This window comes from Vicia villosa, linkage group LG7 (genome assembly GCF_029867415.1).
Source record: "Vicia villosa cultivar HV-30 ecotype Madison, WI linkage group LG7, Vvil1.0, whole genome shotgun sequence".
Taxonomy (NCBI): Eukaryota; Viridiplantae; Streptophyta; class Magnoliopsida; order Fabales; family Fabaceae; genus Vicia; species Vicia villosa.
In genome coordinates, this window is record NC_081186.1 from 131,784,659 (window position 1) to 131,804,264 (window position 19,606).

Below are 19,606 nucleotides of genomic sequence, written 5' to 3' on the forward strand. Positions count from 1 at the left end.
AGGTCCAAATGTTTCTCACCTTATGTTTGCAGATGACCTGTTGCATTTTAGATAAGCCTCTTGTTGTTTCTCTATAATTTGAATTGGCATCATGTTTGGTAAAACTAATATAGTAGCAATTAGTTAGATAGGATTTGTAACTAGTAAGAGAAAGCAGGTGGAAATTCTATTTGACAAAGGAACATGTTGAGTTGAAATGTTTCAACATCTGGTCAACATGTCAAAGAAGATGTCCTATGAAAGCCATTCGACATCGCGCCTGAACTTGACTGTTAATTGGATAAGACTCAACAATTAACAGAATGCAGAATATTATGGAAATATTATACAATCTTATGTGGCGCTCAAGTAAAGGATAAAAGTATTTATTTGTTATCTATGATTTCAAGATATTTGATTAGTTACTAAATATGGAGAATATTTAAGAATCAAATATTTGAAGCACTATTTTCATGGAGAAGATTGTGGGGAATATTTTGGAGTGCTTTTAGCAGCTAGTCCTATCTTTGTAGAGAATATCCTGGAGTGTTTCTGGCAGCTAAAATTGTGGAGGCATTTTAGGAAACAAATGATTGAAGTCCTAACTTTAAGGAGAATATTTTGGAGCGTTTCTAGCATGGATTCTAGCATGGAAGATGTTGAGACTTTCTAGAAAACACATGATATTGTTCCTATTTCTATGCAGAATCTTCTGCAGATTTGTAACAGCTGATGACCTGTGATTGAAGGCCCAAATCCAGTTGGGTATAGATTATAAATAGAAGCTTTGTAACCTAGGTAATAAGTCAGCCTAGAATACAAAATATGTAATCATTAGGGCTAGGTTAAGTGAACCTCCCGGGTTGTGGGAAGGTCACCGTAATCCTCGAAGCCTGTAGGTAAGATGAGTACGTATTGTTCTTGGAGGAAGCTTTGAAGTAACTCCAAGTTGTTGTTCATAGTAAAGAGTCTTGGCTAGGTATTGTCATGGAAGTGTATCTTCCAAACTGTTTGTTTGTGTAATCAGAATATTGGTGATTAGGTCGTTGTTACAGCTCCTGGGGATGGAGAACTGTACAACATCACTGCGGTGATAGGAAGTGGGATGAGGATATTCCATATCTAGAGAGGATCTAGGTAGCAGGTTCGTTGGGTAGGGATTAAGTGAAGGGTTGTAAACGAAGGAGTTTAGCTCTGAATTAATACTGCTGATAGTGGACTTCATTCTTGGCTTGGTATGCCCCAATAGTATGTGTGTTTGTCCCCGAACTGGGTCAACAATTACTGGTGTCATTTATCTTTCAGTTTGGCATAAATCTGTGTATATACCTTGCTAATATTTCTTGACAGATCGAATGTCTCGACATCCTTCAAGACATCTAGGTCTGTTATTCCATAATTTTTCCTCTAAGAGACAAATGAGATGTGTTATGTAAACTCTTCAAACATTTTATAATATGTCAGGCCAAAAATTTAGTAATAAAAAGACAAGTATTTTGTTTTCAAGTAATGCCACAATAATTATGAAGCTGAAGTTAACGCAAATTTCTAGGTTCAGGGAGACCAATTTTTAGGAAAGTATTTAGGCGTGCCTCTGAGTTGAAAAAATGTTAAGAGATCAGATTATAACTACATTGTGGAGAAAATCTCTCTCAAGCTTGCGAGCTAGAAAGCTAACCATTTATCTTTTGCAGGTTGAGTTACTTTGGCTAAAATTTTCATAGAAGTTATTCTGATTTATACAATGATGACAAACATGTTGCCTAATACGTGTATAAATGAAATTCAAAGGTTGCAAAGAAATTTCATTTGGGGTGATACAGCTAACATGAAGAAAACGAATGCAGTTAGATGGGAGATGATAACCAGCCTTAATCGATAATCGATAAGATTTAGCCTTGCTTAACCAAATCCGGAGATTAATTGAGAATTTGGATGAAGAGAAGGTGGTGCACTCTTTTTCGGGGAGCATATAAATATGCAGATGTTCTAGTGAATGTTGGTGGTTTCTTAGATTCAAAATTTATTCGATTTAATTTGTTGCCGAACTTTCTAGCAAATTTCTTAGAAAATAATATTCGCGGTGTAACTACTCTTAAGATGGTGTGTTGTTAGTTTTCTTTTTTAGGCTTAAGCCCTCTTTTTATATAAAAAAAACTAAAACTTATTGTTTTTGTAAAATATAGAAGAAGAATAAAACTTTAGTCAAAATCGTTTGATTAATTAGTGACTCTTGAAGGACTTATATTTTCATATACTAAACTGAAGCTCAAATGTTTAGTGTAAAAATACTTTAATGACTGTTTAGTCTAAAAGTATTTATGATTATATTTCATATTTTGCTATCCTCTGTGTCTCTCTTTATTACTATACTTATCAATTTAGTAAGTAGTATTTAATAGATATTAAAGTGAAGACCTTGTTTTTGTCAAAAGGTAGTTAATACTCAGTTTTAGTGTTTACCAAAAAATACAACATTTTGTCATTTTTAAAACAACACTTTTTATCATTTTCTCAATCAAAATTGAGTTTTTTAGACTTGAATTCAAATTGTGAATTAGGTGGAGAGGTGATCTAGTATGTACGAGGAGAACTTACATGTCACCTCACACTTATATCAGACACTATTTAATGATAGTGTTATTATTCTTATGTTTTTATAAATAAATAAAAATTGAAAAAATATTATGCGTTTATCAGAAATTTTAAATAAATATTGAATTTTTTTGAAATTTATATAAAAAATTATTAGAATTTTCGAAAATTTACTGGATTTTTTGAAAAATCCGACAATGCATTTTTTAAATTAAAAAAAAAATTACTAAATTTCTCGTATAGCACACGAAATTTCAATATATTTCAAAAATTTTGGTAAAACAAAAAATAATTGAAAAAATTATATACGAAATTTATAAGTAAATTATCGAAATTTTGATATGTTACCATAAATTTCGTTCTTGATCACTCCAAGTTTATTCATGATCATTTTTAAAATAATGAAAAATGAGAGTGTCAGGTAAAATTAAGAGGTAAAATTAAGAACGTAAAATTCTCATATGCGAGAGAACAAGTTGTATTTACATATTAATAAAAATTAAAAAATATTAATTAAATTAATATATTTACATTATTAAAAATATTTATTAAATTTAAATTAATAATTAATAATGATGTGGAATTAAATTAAATTATAACATGTGAAAAAATGGAAACTAAAAAGCTGATTTTTTTTTTTTTAAAAGAAGTGCTAAAAGTTAAGAATGTTAAAATAAGTAGATTAAAAGTACATTTAAGTTTGGAATATTTATGTGAGTTGCAAGGACTCCAGTGTGAATGGTTTACAAATTTGAATTACAATATTTTTTTCAAAAATCTCTTTGTACATTCATATAGGGTAGAGTTAGGGATGTAAATGAATATCCATGGGGACGGGTAGTATGATATCCATGTCCGCTTCGTTGTATAAATATGATATCCATATCCACCTCATATTCGTGCGGATATCTGCTAAACGGGTAATCCGCGGGTTTTAAGGTATCCGCGGATATTCACAGATATCCATGGATAATACTATTTTTCTAAAATTATATTTTGAAAAAAATATTTTTCAGCTTATTTTAAAGACACAAGACGTTATTATCACATAACATTCAAACAAATCTCTCATATTTTAACAACAAAATTTTATCAAATTAGTTTCCTTCATTTTCACCAAAGTATAATATCCCATACATTTTATTTTTAACAAAAAAAAAGAATGATATTGTGATTGTGAGTTATGATGGAAGAGCGGACGATGGAGGAGTAGAAATGATGACACTGATTGAAAGAAAAAAGATCGATACTGATTTATTGGACGGTGAAATTGTTGAACTGAGGTATGGAATATAGAAAAAGCTTAAATATGAAATGATCAATAAAATTTGTATAAAAAATAAATATTTTCTTCAAAGAAAACTTTTATATATATATATATATATATATATATATATATATATATATATATATATATATATATATATATATATATATATATATGAGGAGACTAGTTTTTTAGAAGATGAAAAGATAGTGTATAATAAACTAATAATATTTAAGTAATTTTATAATTTATTAACGAATATGGATATTCGCGGGCACGGTAACATTAAACTCATATCCATATCCATTAATAAACGAATATTTAAATATTCATTTATTTTATCCGTGAATATCTATTAAATTACCCGTCCCATATCCGTGACAGATTTTATCCACGGATATCCGCGGGTATGGATATTTTTGCCATCCCTAGGTAGAGTTGTCAATATGGGCTACCCGACCCTAAATGGGCCGGCCCTAGCGGGCCCTGGGCTTTTTAGGGCTGAACCAAAAAGGCCCTGTATAATATGGGCTCGAGATTTAATACCCGAGTCCGGCCCTAGATGGGCTTCGGGCTACCCGGTCCTAAATGGACTTTTTTATTTAAAAAAAGTTAAAATAAAAACTCCATAATATTTATTATAAATAAAATTAAAAAATTATGTTATTTTAAATATAATACATTTTTAAGTATTATATTATCTCATAAATACTATAATGTGTTTCTAAATACAATATATGTCTAAAATGTATAAAATAATACTTGAATTTTTATTTTTTGACAAACTTGAATATTTATTATAAGAGAAAAACTAATATAATATGATGAAAAAATGTTGATTATATTAATGTATAATATTTAAAAGAGAAAGATTGAATAAAATAGAGATAAAATTTAGTGAAGTGGGAAAAAATCAATATGCTATTTTGGAGTAAGATAATATAAATATTAATATATATTTTTTAATTTATAATTATGCGGGCCTGATGGGCTATCCACGGCCCATATGGGCTAGCCCTAATGGGTAGCGGACTTTTCAGGGCTGGGCTAAAAAGACCATGAAAAATATGGGCTCTAATTTTAAGGTCCAAGCCCTATGATTTTTCGGGCCTGGCGGGCCGGCCCATATGGGCTAGCCCATTTTGACAGCTCTAATATTGGGTGAAAAACACTCATGAAAATATCAAAATACCTTTTGTGTATGCATATTCGAAAGCATCTTTTTTTACATTTTTAAGATGTTTCAGATATGTATAGGGTGAAATGACCTTTTTTCTAATAATTTATTATTTAAAAGTTGGAATTAAAATATGAGAGGTTTTTTCGTATATACATATCCGAAACCACCTAAAACAAATATTTCAGATATGCACATGCGAATTTTGCTCTGAATCAGTCATTTTTGTAAAAAACTTCATTACATATAATCGGAGAATCGGACTAACTAAAGTTGATACCATTTATCCGGTAAAATGATTTGAAAATAACAACTACGTAAAATATTCCAAAATACAAAAAATACAATACAACGGTCATGATAGTAAATCAATATGGAAGTGTCAGAAGGCCCTCTTGGGTAGCTGATGTTTGCCCTTTCCATTGTTGCGTCGATCCGAGCAGCATCATGAACATCCTCCTGAGCAACCTCGTCATGCTCGGGGTGAACCTCCTCCTCAAGTACCTCGCCCTGTTTTGATACCTCCTCCTCCTGAGTAACCTCAACTTGCTCATGGGCATAAAAGGATGACGTTTGAGACAGGTGACTCCTCGGTGTAGATGAGGACCATGTAGACGCTTCCTCCTGGAAGACTCGACCATGTACCCGAGTCATTCCTTATTGTGCAGCTCTCTCACACCGAGCAGAGGCTGTCAGACTTGGCCTGCCATGTCCTAGTCGATTAGTCGGTGCTTGATTGTCAGTCATTTTCCTGAAACAAGCAATAAGAAAAATTTGAAAATAAATAAAAAACAACTTAGGAAAGATTTTGCAAGTGCATATCTGAAACTGGTTAGAGTGGATTTCGAAGATGAACTTGCGAAATAACATGCGATCGGTCATTTTTTGCAGAAATACTCTTCTTGCCCTAAGTCCTCCCAAAAATTGATTTTCACACCAAAACACCAAAATTTTACTACTATAACATCAACAAATACAATTTTATTGATTATAACTAACTTAAAAATCAATTTCAGCAATGAAATGATATTTTTAAAATCTTACACTATGTTGGAGTTTGGAAGGAGCTTTTAAGAAGACTTGAAATGAGTTGGACATTCTTCAAAGGAGTTTTTGATACTTCAATCTCAGTGAAGTATTACTTCAAATGTGTAAAAATGTGATTTTTGAGAAGAAATGAGTTTTGGGTGTCTTTGAACATACAAATGAAGAGTGGGGGGGAGAGCTTGTTGGCGCTGGACTAAGTTTAATAACTTCAGATTGCATATCTGAAGTCACTTTTTTTTGGAAAAAAAAAATGACTTCGGACATACATATGTTAAGTCACTTTTTTTATATAAAAAAAAGTGAGTTCGAATATACACATGCGAATTCTAAAGGTATTTTGGGATTTTCGCTAAAGACCTCTAAAAAAGTGTATGGGTGTGTAAAGAAATTCTCGATTTTCTCTGATGTTGTCATGCAAAAGCTTTGGAGTTTAAGACATCTCTTATAGCTTTAAAGGATAAAGTTTCATCCAATTTGACTTTATTTCATTTATCTCCTATCTACTAAATTATGAGAAGTAATCACATATGAAAATTAACATATGAAAATTAGTGGAGACTAGAGTCCATTTATTAAATTACTAATCACTATTATATCTTTCTTAAATAAATATTGTGAGTTAGGAGAAAGGGTAGGATTTAAAAAAATTAGAAGAATGGAGTGAAAAGAATAGAAATCTTTTTGTTGGGATGGTTTTGAAGGCTTGTTTTTCTTTATACCATCGAAAACCTCGTAATTTGAGAGAACTCAAAATTTATATTGAAGGAGAATTTTAAAGGATTTTGAAGGCTTAGACAATTTGTTTAAATATATTTTTTGTTATTATAGTATTTCAAAAATAAAAAATATGTTAATAATATAAATTATTTTATCATTCAACACAAAAGAAATTAACAAAAAATATTAAAAATTTCTCAATTCTTCTTATAAAAATAAATAAAATTGAAGCCCTCCTCACTCTCAAATAAAGTCTAAATGAAAATAGAGCAAAGTTTAAATGAAATTTAAAGTGGAGTCTCTTTTCTGGGTAATAAAAAGTTTATGTGAGTTGCAAGACAGACCTCCTTAACATTCATAAAGTGCTTGCAGACCACCTACCAAAAGCCTCACATCTACTTGAACCCATGACCTCTTGTGTGAGTCAATCCTTACCAACCGAGCCAATCTACATTGGCATATTTTATGGCTGATGTGAGGGAATTGAAATAAAAAGTATCCCACAATGATACATGGATTAGACCTATGTCGTGTTTCTTAGAGGTGCAAGGACATAACCATGAAAAATGAAAGTAACCAAAAAAATATAGGTAGAGAATATTTTTGGAGGCATTATGAAGAACATATGATGCAATTAAATTGTATCCTTTATTTAATGAAATTTTTTCAATTTTCCCCCTCTCTATATGTTCAAATTATTAACATACACTACCTAAAAGATTCATATATGTTTTTTAGACACAAGAATCCAACATTAACGTATTTTATATAATGTCGCTTCTCTGTATCACAGCAAAAGCTCTCAAAAAGATTCTTTCGAAAAATTTAAGAACTTTTAATAAGCTAACATAAAATACAAAGATGACCTCAATTTAAACATATTCTTGCCACCGATTCTGGATTGGTTGGATTTGAATCAGTTTATATAAGTCAATCACCTAATCAGTGTTGCTGATTTATCATGCACAACTGCACATACTAACAGATGTGACACAAGTAACACAAGGGTATGATCCATATTATATGGCTCAAGTAATAAACTATGATGCAAGTAAATTATAAACATACTTTTCCTGTTTTATATCAAAAGTACAACAGTGCATCAATTTTCCCCAAAACATCATATGATGGAACCATAAAATCAGATAACTACAACAACCAAAGTCTTTTCCTACTAGATGGAGTAAGCACTACAGTATCCACATGGATCAACTATACTAATGTCTATCATGAACCAGATAGAACATATGGTTAACAGGACAAAAAATGCTCCCCTTTAATCAGTAATAACAAACCATATAATCTTGTTTCAAATGATCATAACGTTAAAATCCAACAAGAAACAATGGCAATTAACCTGAGAAGGTGAGCAGAACCGCTTGATTATGAGGACTCTTCATGATAAAGGTGAAGCCCCAACCCAAAGCGTGCACAAGCTCTTCGAAAAGCCATTGCTTCTGCCTTCTGTACAGGATCTCCATAGCTTGTATCATCTATTGAAGCAGTACCAGTTGATTCCCTAAATATCTAGAAAAATTAATTGGGTTAGTAAATGAATAAAGCAGAATTGAAAATAGTCTAGACAGAAGAAGGGGAGCTATCAAACAACCGGAGTCTGTTTGTCTCGTTTTCTGACCCAATCACCATAGTAATATTATATCTAAAACATGTTTAAATATAGCAATCCAAAGACTTCAAAAGCACTAGCATAAAGTTGAAATCAACCAGGATTGTAAATGAAGTCAAAAGAAAAAGATGCAAAAGCAATCTACAGTCATCATATAAATGAAAATTTTGTTGTTGAGCAATAAAACTTCTATTTATCTGTTTGTTTCCACCGTGGAAAACTGGCAGACAGGCGTATGGCGCAGAAGGAAAACTGGCTGACGAGCGTATGGCGCAGAAGCTAAGAACTCCTGCTTCTTAAAATCACGTGGAAATCACATTTGGACGTGATAAAAGTTTGTGATAAAAGTTTATCTAAGAACTCCTGCTTCTTAAAATCACGTGGAAATCACATTTGGACGTGATAAAAGTTTGTGATAAAAGTTTATCTAACACCAAATCAAACATATGCTATAAAGCTCTAATTTATCCCAATTTAACTCCACAGACAAGAATGCGGACGATTCTCCGGGTTCGCGGGTCGCTACCCGCGTGGAGCGGTTGACTGGGTTTGTTTTTTTTACTTTGTTTGTGTTCTCGACGCTTCTTCTCTTTCGGACGTCAACCCTAAAGGCTATTTCATCTTCCGCCTTATTTTCTTTTATGTTTTTTCCTTTCATACCTTTTCTCTTCTTTATATTCTTTTCTTTCTACTTTCCTTTTCTGAGTATTTTTCTGTTGTTATTCCTTGACAATATGGCATCATCTTCTACACCGAATTCTACCTCGGTTGTTTTCAGAGTTGTCATTCCCGGCCGCTACACGCGCGTTACCGGGTCACGGATTGTTCCTAGGCGGAGCGGCCCTGAATCATTCTCTAAAACCAGAAAATTTTATTTCTTTCTCTTCATTTGTTTCGGCTGCATGCGTTTCTTTCTCCTTTGCCCTAAATTCCAGCCGCTAGTCTTCTGCCAAGTGCCAACCGCCACCGTTCCTTCCTCTTCTTCTCCCAGTCCTTCCGTTCTGCCACCGTCTTCAACCCTCACACCAGATAATCTCCTATCTTCTTCTACAATTGACAGTTCTATACTTCTTTGTAAAATAACAAGGTTGAGTTTCGTCGATTCTAGACAATATGGCAGCATCATCTTCAACACCGAATTCTGCGTCGGTTGCTTCATGTACTCCAACGTTCAAACCAACCAATAGTAAGGACATATGATAGAAATATAATCATTTGAATAACAAGGTGGTGGCATGTGATTTTTATAATATAACACGCAGTGGGGGAATAAGTAGCGCAAAAAGGCATCAACTAGGAATTCAAGATGATGTAGTTCTTTGCTTGAAAACACATGTGGATGTTAAGGCTATATTACGTGCTGACATTGTTGAGAAAGAGAGAATTAAGAAAGAAATACAAGAGGTTTCAATGCAATTAGATACGGATGATACCATTGATATTGAGGAAATACGTAGCATTCGAACCGGAAAGAGGCTTGCTGAGAATGAGACCTCTTCAATGGTCGTCAAGAGTACTAAGGACACAAGCATCAATGATGCGTGTGATAAAGAAGCGAGGGAAAGAACCATCCAATATATTGGTCGCTTTTATTATACGTGTGAAGTTGCTTTTAACGTAGCAAATGCAAGAGCTTTTAAGTTGATGTTAGAAGCTAATGGTCTTCAATCGAAGACTCTATGGTCTTCATTTGAAGCCGCCAAGTTATCATGAACTTAGGCTTCCACTCCTTCAAAATGAGTTGGAATATACAAAAGGTTTGTTGAAGAACCAAGAGGTGCAAAGGAATAAATATGGTTATTCAATTATGCCGGATGGTTGGACGGATAGAAAAGGTAGAACATTGATTAATTTCTTGGCAATTGTCTGACGGGGACCATGTTTGTGAAGTATGTGGATGCTTCTAACTATGCCAAGACGGGGGTAAAGTTAGCCGAATTGTTGGACACTTTTATTAAGAAAATGGGTGAAAAAAATGTTGTTCAATTGATTACCGATAATGGAAGTAACTATGTAGGGGCGGGTAAAGAATTGTATTTGAAGATGCCCCACATGTTTTGGATTCCATGTGCTGCCCATTGTATAAACTTTATGCTAGAAGACATAAGAAAAATTCCAAAGGTTATACAAAAAGCAATTAAGGTTGTGGGCTACATTTATAACCATACTTTTGCTTTGGATCTAATGAGAAAGACTACCGGCAATTTTGAATTGGTTAAACAAGAAGTGAGGTTTGCTACCAATTTCCTTTGTCTACAAAGGATGCAAGAACTAAAAGGCAAGCTTAGAGAGATGTTCCTTTTTGAAGAATGGACAAGTTCCAAGTGTGCCAAAGATGTTAAAGGACAAAGAGCAGCTACTACTATACTTACGGTATCATTTTGGAATGATGTTCTCTACACTCTTAAGTGCATGACGCCTCTTGTAGATGTGCTAAGAATGGTTGATAATGAAAAGAAAACCCGCAGTGGGATACATATATGCTGCAATGGGGGTAGCGAATGAATCAATTGAAAAAACTTTCAATTCAAATTCAAGGAAGTACAAAGCCGTATTTGAAATCATTGATAAGAGAAGGGAGTGTTAACTTCATCATCCGCTACATTCTGCAAGTCACTATCTCAATCCTGAATATTATTCTAAACCAAAAATTGAGAGCAATGGTAGATTGGTGAGAGGCCTTCATTGATAAAGTGAAAAATTTGGTTTGAGAACAATTGACACAATACTGGGGTGCTACAAGTCTCTTTGGTATAAGAGCGGCAATTAGACAAAGGTCGACATTAGCTCCTGGTAAGATGAAATGATTTTTTGATTTTTTACATGTGATACACTTTGTGTTATGTATATGGAATGATTTTTACAATTACTTGCAGCTGAGTGGTGGAAGTGTTGAGTTTGAGTTGCAGTGCTTCTGGATGTGAGCGTAACTGGAGCATCTTTGAGCATGTGAGTATTAATTTTCTACTAGGATATTAAAGTATCTTACATGCAAGTATTATTAAATTAATACTTCAAATTATTGTAAAATACTTTAAAATACAATAAATTGAAGTATTAATTTAATAATACTTGCATGTAAGATACTTTAATATCCTAGTAAAAAATTAATACACACATGCTCAAAGATGCTCAAGTTACGCCCACATCCAGAAGCACTGCAACTCAAACTCAACACTTTAACAGCCAACAATTGCAACTCTGGAGTTTCGGCTCCATAAGACTTCCACCAATCAGCTGCAAGTAATTGTAAAAATCATTCCATATACATAACACATAGTGTGTCACATGTAAAAAATCAAAAAATCATTTCATCATACTTGGAGCTAATGTCGACCTTTGTCTAATTGCCGCTCTTATACCAAAGAGACCTGTAACACCCCGGTATTGTGCCAATTGTTCTAAAATCAAATCTTCCACTTCATCACTTTCACTAAGTGTATTAATGCACTTACGGAGGCCACTCGCCAATCTACCATTGCTCTCAATTTCTGGTTTAGAATAATAATATTCAGAATTGAGATAGTGACCTGCAGAATGTAGCGGATGATGAAGTTGACACTCCCATCTTTTATCAATGATTTCAAATACGACTTTGTACTTGCTTGAATTTGAATTGAATGCTTTTTCAATTGATTCTTTCGCAACCCCCATTGCGGCATATATGTATCTCATTGCGAGTTTCCTTTCATTCTTAGCACATCTACAAGAGGCGTCATGCACTTAAAAGTGTAGAAAACATCATTCCAAAATGATACCGTAAGTATAGTAGTAGCTGCCCTTTGTCCTTTAGCACCTTGGAACTTGTCCATTCTTCACAAAGGAACATCTCCCTAAGCTTGCCTTTTAGTTCTTGCATCCTTTGTAGACAAAGGAAATGGATAGCAAACCTTGTCACTTTTTGTTTATCCAATTCAACATTGCTGGTGGTCTTTCTCATTAGATTCAAAACAAAAGTATGGTTATAAATGTAGCCCACAACCATAATCCCTTTTTGTATAACCTTTTGAACTTTTGGAATTTGGTTATGTCTTCTAATATAAGGTCTGTACAATGGGTAGCACATGGAGTCCAAAACACGTGAGGCCTCTTCAAACACAATTTTTTACCTGCCGATACATAGTTACTTCCATTATCGATGATCAATTGAACATTTTTTTCACCCATTTCCTAAATAAAAGCGTCCAACAAATCGGCTAGCTTTACCCCGTCTTGGCATAGTTAGAAGCATCCACACTCTTCACAAACATGCCCCCGTCGGGCAATTGACCAAAAAATTAATCAATGTTCTACCTTTTCTATCTGTCCAACCATCCGACATAATTGAACAACCATATTTGTTCATTTGCACCTCTTAGTTCTTCAATAAACCTTTTGTATATTCCAACTCATTTTGAAGGAGTGGAAGCCTAAGTTCATGATAACTTAAAGCTTCAAATGAGGACCATAGCTTCCAACATCAACTTAAAAGCTCTTGCTTTGCTACTTTAAAAGCAAATCCACACGTATAAAAAAAAGACCAATATATTGGATGGTTCTTGCCCTCGCTTCTTTATCACACATCATACACCAAACCTAATGGTCATTTAGTCCTCTTGACGGCCATTGAAGAGGTCTAACTTGACGGCCATGTCACACGTAATATAGCCTTAACATCCTCGGGTGTTTTCAAGCAAGGAACTACATCACCTTGAATTCCTAATTGATGCATTTTTGCTCTACTTATTCTCCTACTGCTTATTATATTACAAAAATCACATGTCACTTTCTTCTTATTACTCAAATCCTTCAAATGATTATATTTCCATCATATGTCCTTACTAATGGTTGGTTTGAACGTTGGAACACATGAAGCAACCGACGTAGAATTCGGTGTTGAAGATGATGCTGGCATATTGTTTTAGAATCGACAAAAATCGACAGAACTTAGCCATGTTATTTTACAATGAAGTAGAAGAAGTGGAAACTTAATAAAACAGTAAAAGAAGTTGGAAGAAAGAAGAATAGTATAGAACTATCAACTGTAGAAGAAGAAGATAGAAGATTACCTGGTGTGAGGGCTGAGGACGGCGGCAAAACAGAAGGACTAGGAGAAGAAGAGGAAGGAACGGTGGCGGTTGGCACTTGGAAGAAGAGTAGTGGCGGGAATTTAAGACAAAGAAGAAAGAAACGCACGCAAGAGAAATAAATGAAAAGACAGAAATAAAATTTTCTGGTTTTAAAAATTTTAAAATGAGAGGTAATCTGGTAATTCTCCCCAAAAAGAAGTGGAAAAAAAAAAGAATGAATCAAAGTCGCTTCGCCCGAGAACGACCCGCGACCTGGGAACACGGTTGTACCTTGCATCCCCAGTTCTAAAATGAGGGGCAATTTGGTAATTTTCCCCAGTTCTATACTTTTCCATCCCACCACCGCACCTTGCATCTCACGCGAGTGGGGGGCCGCGCCGCTCCAGGGCGCCGCTATAGCGGCCGTTGCGGCCGGGAAATGACAACTCTGGGCAGCAACCATTTGGTTGTAACAAGGTAGCAGCTACTAGAAAGTGAATTTTTTTTTTCTCTGCCTTGAAGACAAGGCACATTTTAAGGGGGTGGTTATTGTTAGGTATCAAATATGTTGGCTTAGGCCCATTTAGAGTAATCAAAAGTAGAAAACTAGAGGGAATATTTAGTTACAGGAGGAGAGAAAGAGGGAGTTTGTTATAAAGGGCTAAGGGATAGAGTAAAGGCATCTGGGAGAAATCATTTGTTTTAATTATAGACAGAGAATATTGTTCTCTGTAGGAACTTGGCTTTGGAGTAGATTGGAATTCATCCCTTTCTGCATTTTATATTTCTTCATTAATCAAATTCAGTTATTTTCTAAAGTTTTACTCCTTTGATTCTTTATTTTCTGTTTCGGAATTTTGGGATCCCATCAGCCTCTTTCCGCTTCGAATTCTACTTATTTCTTCAATATCATTTGTATAATTCGCATCTAATTACACTAACACTTCTTCTACTCCTTTTTTAATTCTCACTTTCTCAACCATATCAGCATGTAATATTGCTTTAACTTCCGCAAGTATTTTCAAGTAAGAAACTACATCAGCCTTTATTCCTAGTTGATACTTTTTTGCTATACTTATTCCCCCGCTACTTGTTAGATTACAAAAATCACATGTCACCTTCTTCTTGTTATTTAAATACATCCAATGATTATAGTGTCATGCTATGTCAATAATACTACCGGTTGGTTTGAAGGTTTGAGCACATGAAGCAACCGAGGTAGAATTCGGTGTAGAAGAACAAAATATTGTCTAGGAATAACAACAGAAAAAGAACTCAAAAAAACAGAAAAGGAAAGTAGGAATGGATGTGGCCTGTGTGGTACCGGTAGCATATAAGATTGACACTTTTTGAAAACCAAGATATGGGTACATCGATGTAAAATATAAAAATGGAAATTACTCTATTATAATATAATATCAAAGAGCTAAATTGTTCATATGCCAGCGAAACATCACAGTAAAAATGCTAAATTTGTTCAGCAACTCAATAGTTAATACACTAACTATGCTTTCAATATTTAAAGACCAATAAACAAAATGCAAGTACCTACCTCAGCATCAGTCCCATAAAGAGTAACTCGGTAAACAACAGAAACAGACTTGGCATCAGCAGAATAGGTGATATTCCGAACCTCACCAGACCACTCTAGCATAAAACAAACAAATAAAAAATAAATGAACTATTAAACATCAATACACAAATACTGAACTTGGTCCTTGAAATTGTACAACTATATCAACCTAGTCTCCTAGGTCAGTATGCAATGTGACAAGACTCCGGCTCTACTCAAGATCGATAACTTAAGAAAACAATAACTACATAAAATCTCTGCATTGGCTTGTCTCCTCAATGATGAGAGTCTAGCTCCACCATTGCCTCTACAATAACAATATTATTTCATAAAAAATTCTTAAAATTGCAAAATGTTAATCAAATTCATCCTAAAGTTAGTAATATCAAGGATGCATTTAAAACTAAAAAACACAACACGGACACCGCTATGAGTAGGTATGTCATGGTGTCTGACTCGCATCGGTGTCTGACACATGTATTTCACTTGTACAACAAGTGTCGCAAAATCAGACAAGTGTTCCCAAAAAAATAGTTTTTTCTTTGCTTAGACACATTTTAAATCAATGTCTCACACTCATATGACATTCATTCAACAAAAATAAAAAATCAGACAATTCTGACAAATATTTCAAAAAAAAACGTGTTTTCTTTGTTTCAACACGCCTTTTTAAACATATATTGATTAAAATACTTTTAACCTTTTAACTACTAGATGGATAAATGAAGGTCAACTACTATCGTATATGTCGCAGTGTCGGTGTCCTTTATTTTTGTCATTAGCATTGTCGAAGTGTTAGTGATGTGTGTCTCGGTGTCCGTGTCAATCTGAGATTCATAAATTACAACTCATTGATAATACAAAGGATTGAGTTGATATAGTCCTACAATGTTGATATAGCACTACAATTTCAAGCACTAAGTATTGACTAGAATTAAAAGGGAACATGAATATATATACCAGGAGCGTGTAAGTTCAAAACACGGTTCACAACATGCCTGCAAAAGCAGCAGCAACAACAACAATAAATAACAATATGAGTATAACATAATGAAGTTTCAGTTTATTAGGGTTAGGGTTAGGGGAAATAAATACCAAGGAATGTATCTAATGGGAAACCCATCTTTCTCAATGCGAGTTTTGATGAGAGAATCGGGAACCTTCTTGTTCAGCTCCTTCAGTATTTCGGACAGAGGTCTACAGATTCCTGAAGTTGGTACATCGTCTGCTACTTTCTCGAAGTCTGGTGGTGATGATGTTGATGCGTGGTTCAGCTTTGAATAGCATCGATTTTGCTTCAAATGGTAACAGAGTGTTGTTCTTAGGTGATTCAATTTTAGGGAGGAAGAAGAAGAGAGTGATGATGACGCCATTGAAATGAGTCAAACGGTCTTTTGATTTCAATTTTGATGTCAATTGGGGTTAAATACCGTTGTAATCTAACGGGCCTATTTTCTTTTTTGAGAATTGGGCCTATTTTTCCATAGTTCTCGCTAAAGAATTTTGAAAATTTCTTTACGGACTCCAGCGGTGAAAACATATGCTAGAAACGCGAAAATATTCTTCGAAGATATATTTTGGTTAATTCGGATATGCATCTCCCAAAAACACCAAAAAAAAAATTTGAAATTTTGATTAGTTCGGATATGCATATTTGAAAATCCCCTAAAATTTGTCAAAGGTTTTTTCGGATATGCATATCCGAAATAATCAAAATTCCAAAAAATTAAAAATTTTGGGATATTGATTAATTCAAATATCATAAAATTGATATAATTTATAAGTTATGAATAATAATAATGATAATTATACGGGAGATATTTCTATTCTAATTCCAATTATAAATTAAAAAATAAATATAATAATTATCACTTATTTTTTATTTAATTTAAAAAAATTACAAGAAGATTTTGTCTTAATTTCATTTGGTGAATAAATTATATATTTAATTTTATATAATTCAAAGTTTACTTATGAAATATAATAAAAATATTTTTCATTTATATAAGTTACTAAAATAATTTTTAACTCTAAAATTAATTTGAAAATTTTGTTTATAAGATGAATTTTTTAACTATAAATTGTTTTTGAAAATTAATTCATAAAATAATTTTTTATGTATCATGAAATTTATTATTATTATTATAATTATTAATTTTATATATAAAAATAATGTGTTGATTTAAATATTTACTTGACTAATATTATTATTATGAGAACTGCTATTTGGTACGACAATATTTACCGACGAAACACACGAAAGCTGATTTGGCTTGTTATTATAAAATGCAATTTGTGTGTTTAATTGAATACACCTATGTTGGTGGATGTTAAACGGCCAGGATATCAACCACGTCATTCGTTATAATATAATGATATATTTTTAATAATATATTTTAATTAATACAATTAATTGTATTGATTCACCTTGATTTTAATTTTTTAATTATTATTGATTTTTTTCGGATATACATATTTGAAAAATTCCAAAACCAAAAATTGGAATATTTCGGATATGCATCTCCGAAAACACCTCATTTTCCCAAAAAAATGGTGTTTCTGGAAGTGCATCTCCGAAATCACCTTTTTTTCAACAAAAAAAAAGTGTTTTCGGAAGTGCATCTCCGAAATCACATTTTTTTCATAAAAAGTGACTTCAGAGATGCACTTCCGAAATATAGAGACATTTTTGGAATTTCGCCGCGGGTTTCCAAGAAGGTTGGGGGTCTATAAAGAAATTATATTATATCTGACACCCATATATTTTTTTAAGGGTTAAATATATTTTTGGTTAAGGGTGTTCGCGGTGCGCTTTAGGCGATTTTGATTATTTTTACGGTTCAGATGATTTTTTACGTCAAAGTCGCCCAAATCGCACTGCGAACACCCCTAGAAAAAAGTGTGCGGTTCGGTTTGGTTTGGTTGGCTTTTAGAAATAAAACCGAACCAAACTAAACCAAACCAATGTGGTTTGAATTGGTTCGGTTTTTTTTACAAAAATTTATTGAGCCATACATACACATATTGATGACAACATAACTTTGTATTTAGTCACGTTATCAAATAACAACAAAATTCATCATATTTGGATAACAACTTTCCATTTAATATACAAAAATAATATTAGATAAAAGTGGAATAAAAAACATAAAATAGTGTAGCGGGGAAAATCTGATATCGAAGCCATGGGATTGACTCGAATCAATATTCCGTTTTGAAATCGCCACCGCGCTTTATTTTTTCAAAGGAAAAGGGAAAAGAACGTAAAACCCAAAGTTTTGTTTTTTAAAAAACAAGAAAGAGAACTCAGGTTCGGGTGTTGATTATATGAGGGGAAGGTTTAAAGCACCCCTCATATCCGTGGTACTCCACGGGAACCTTTTTGAAAATCTGTGTTGTGTGTGTGCTAAAAAACGGTTTGTTTTATTTTCAAAATAAGCTCGGCAAAGCGTTAAGCTTTGGGCCTACATACCTCCTTGGTGCAATGGAGAAGTCAGAGCTAATGTAGTTCCGCTTTTGGGAAAAACGTTTTTAAAACGAATAAACACTTTGTTGTCGTTAGAGAGAAATACTCAGCCATTGATCTTGAGCATGAGAACAAACAAGTTCTTTGCATCGCAAATGAAAGAAGGGCTCCAACTCGGATAAAATCAACGAGTATGCCACTAGCTCTCTCACGCGGAAAAGATCTCGTTATTATCAATCAATTTCAAAATCGTGGGGTATAACCACTCGTTTCGACAATTAACGGTGTCTAAACTTTTGAAGAAAAGCCACTAAGGGCGAAAGATATTTTTTTATGAAAAAAAGGTTTTGAAAAGGTTTGCAAACATAAGAATATTTTGGAAAAAGGGAGAAGATTTTGAAAATTTAAGAATGGGAGGAGATGAAGAGGCTAACCTAGTGCATAAAATAAAAGCTAAGGAAAGAAACGGTCTAACCGAATAAGAAGCCAACACTTGACATTAAGAGCCAAGGTAGTTTTCCCATCCTTTGGATTTATCAATACCAACACATTAATACTTGGGGATCCAGATGAACTTATTGTCTTAGCACCATTTTTCACTAAGCACATTAAGATTCTGACAAAAATTGGGCAGAGTAACGGCTGTTTTTGGGTAAAATCCTTATCTCAATGCCTTGGAATTAACCATCAAGGGCTTTCAAGGAAATACCTGCACACATAAACATACAACAGAACAATGCCAGACAGACAGAACAATCACATGATAGTAATAGAATGAGTCCAAAGGTACTAAGTCCATAAGTCCGAATCTCCAAAGCGCTAGGGATAGTAACCGATAGTCCAAAGAGAACCTTATGTATTTTTTAGATTTTCGATTGTTTATTAGTGTTTTTAGCGAAAAAATAAAGTATGGTCCAAGTGGACAAAAGAAAAATAACGGAAGCATAAACATATGTCCAAGTGGACAAAGAAAAAAAACGGCGGAAAGTAAATATGATGAAATGATAAAATAAAGCGATAAAGCTAGAGATATAAAGAGCGGTATAGTAAAGGTGCGGAAATTAAAGTTAGTTGTTAAATGTTAAAGATAGCCATCTTGAAACTTGTCAA

At 33.4% G+C, this 19,606-nt stretch overlaps 1 protein-coding gene across 1 annotated transcript; it reads right to left on the reverse strand.

Moving 5' to 3' along the window:
• Positions 1-7,818: 7,818 nt before the first annotated feature.
• On the reverse strand, positions 7,819-16,433 carry LOC131616820 (DNA repair RAD52-like protein 1, mitochondrial). The gene is made up of 4 exons (XM_058888265.1): positions 16,126-16,433; positions 15,991-16,028; positions 15,010-15,104; positions 7,819-8,309 (listed from the first exon to the last, which is right to left on the reverse strand). The coding sequence occupies exons 1-4, from the start codon at positions 16,401-16,403 to the stop codon at positions 8,166-8,168; spliced, it is 555 nt and encodes a 184-aa protein (XP_058744248.1). The 5' UTR covers positions 16,404-16,433; the 3' UTR covers positions 7,819-8,165.
• Between the last annotated feature and the right edge of the window lie 3,173 nt (positions 16,434-19,606).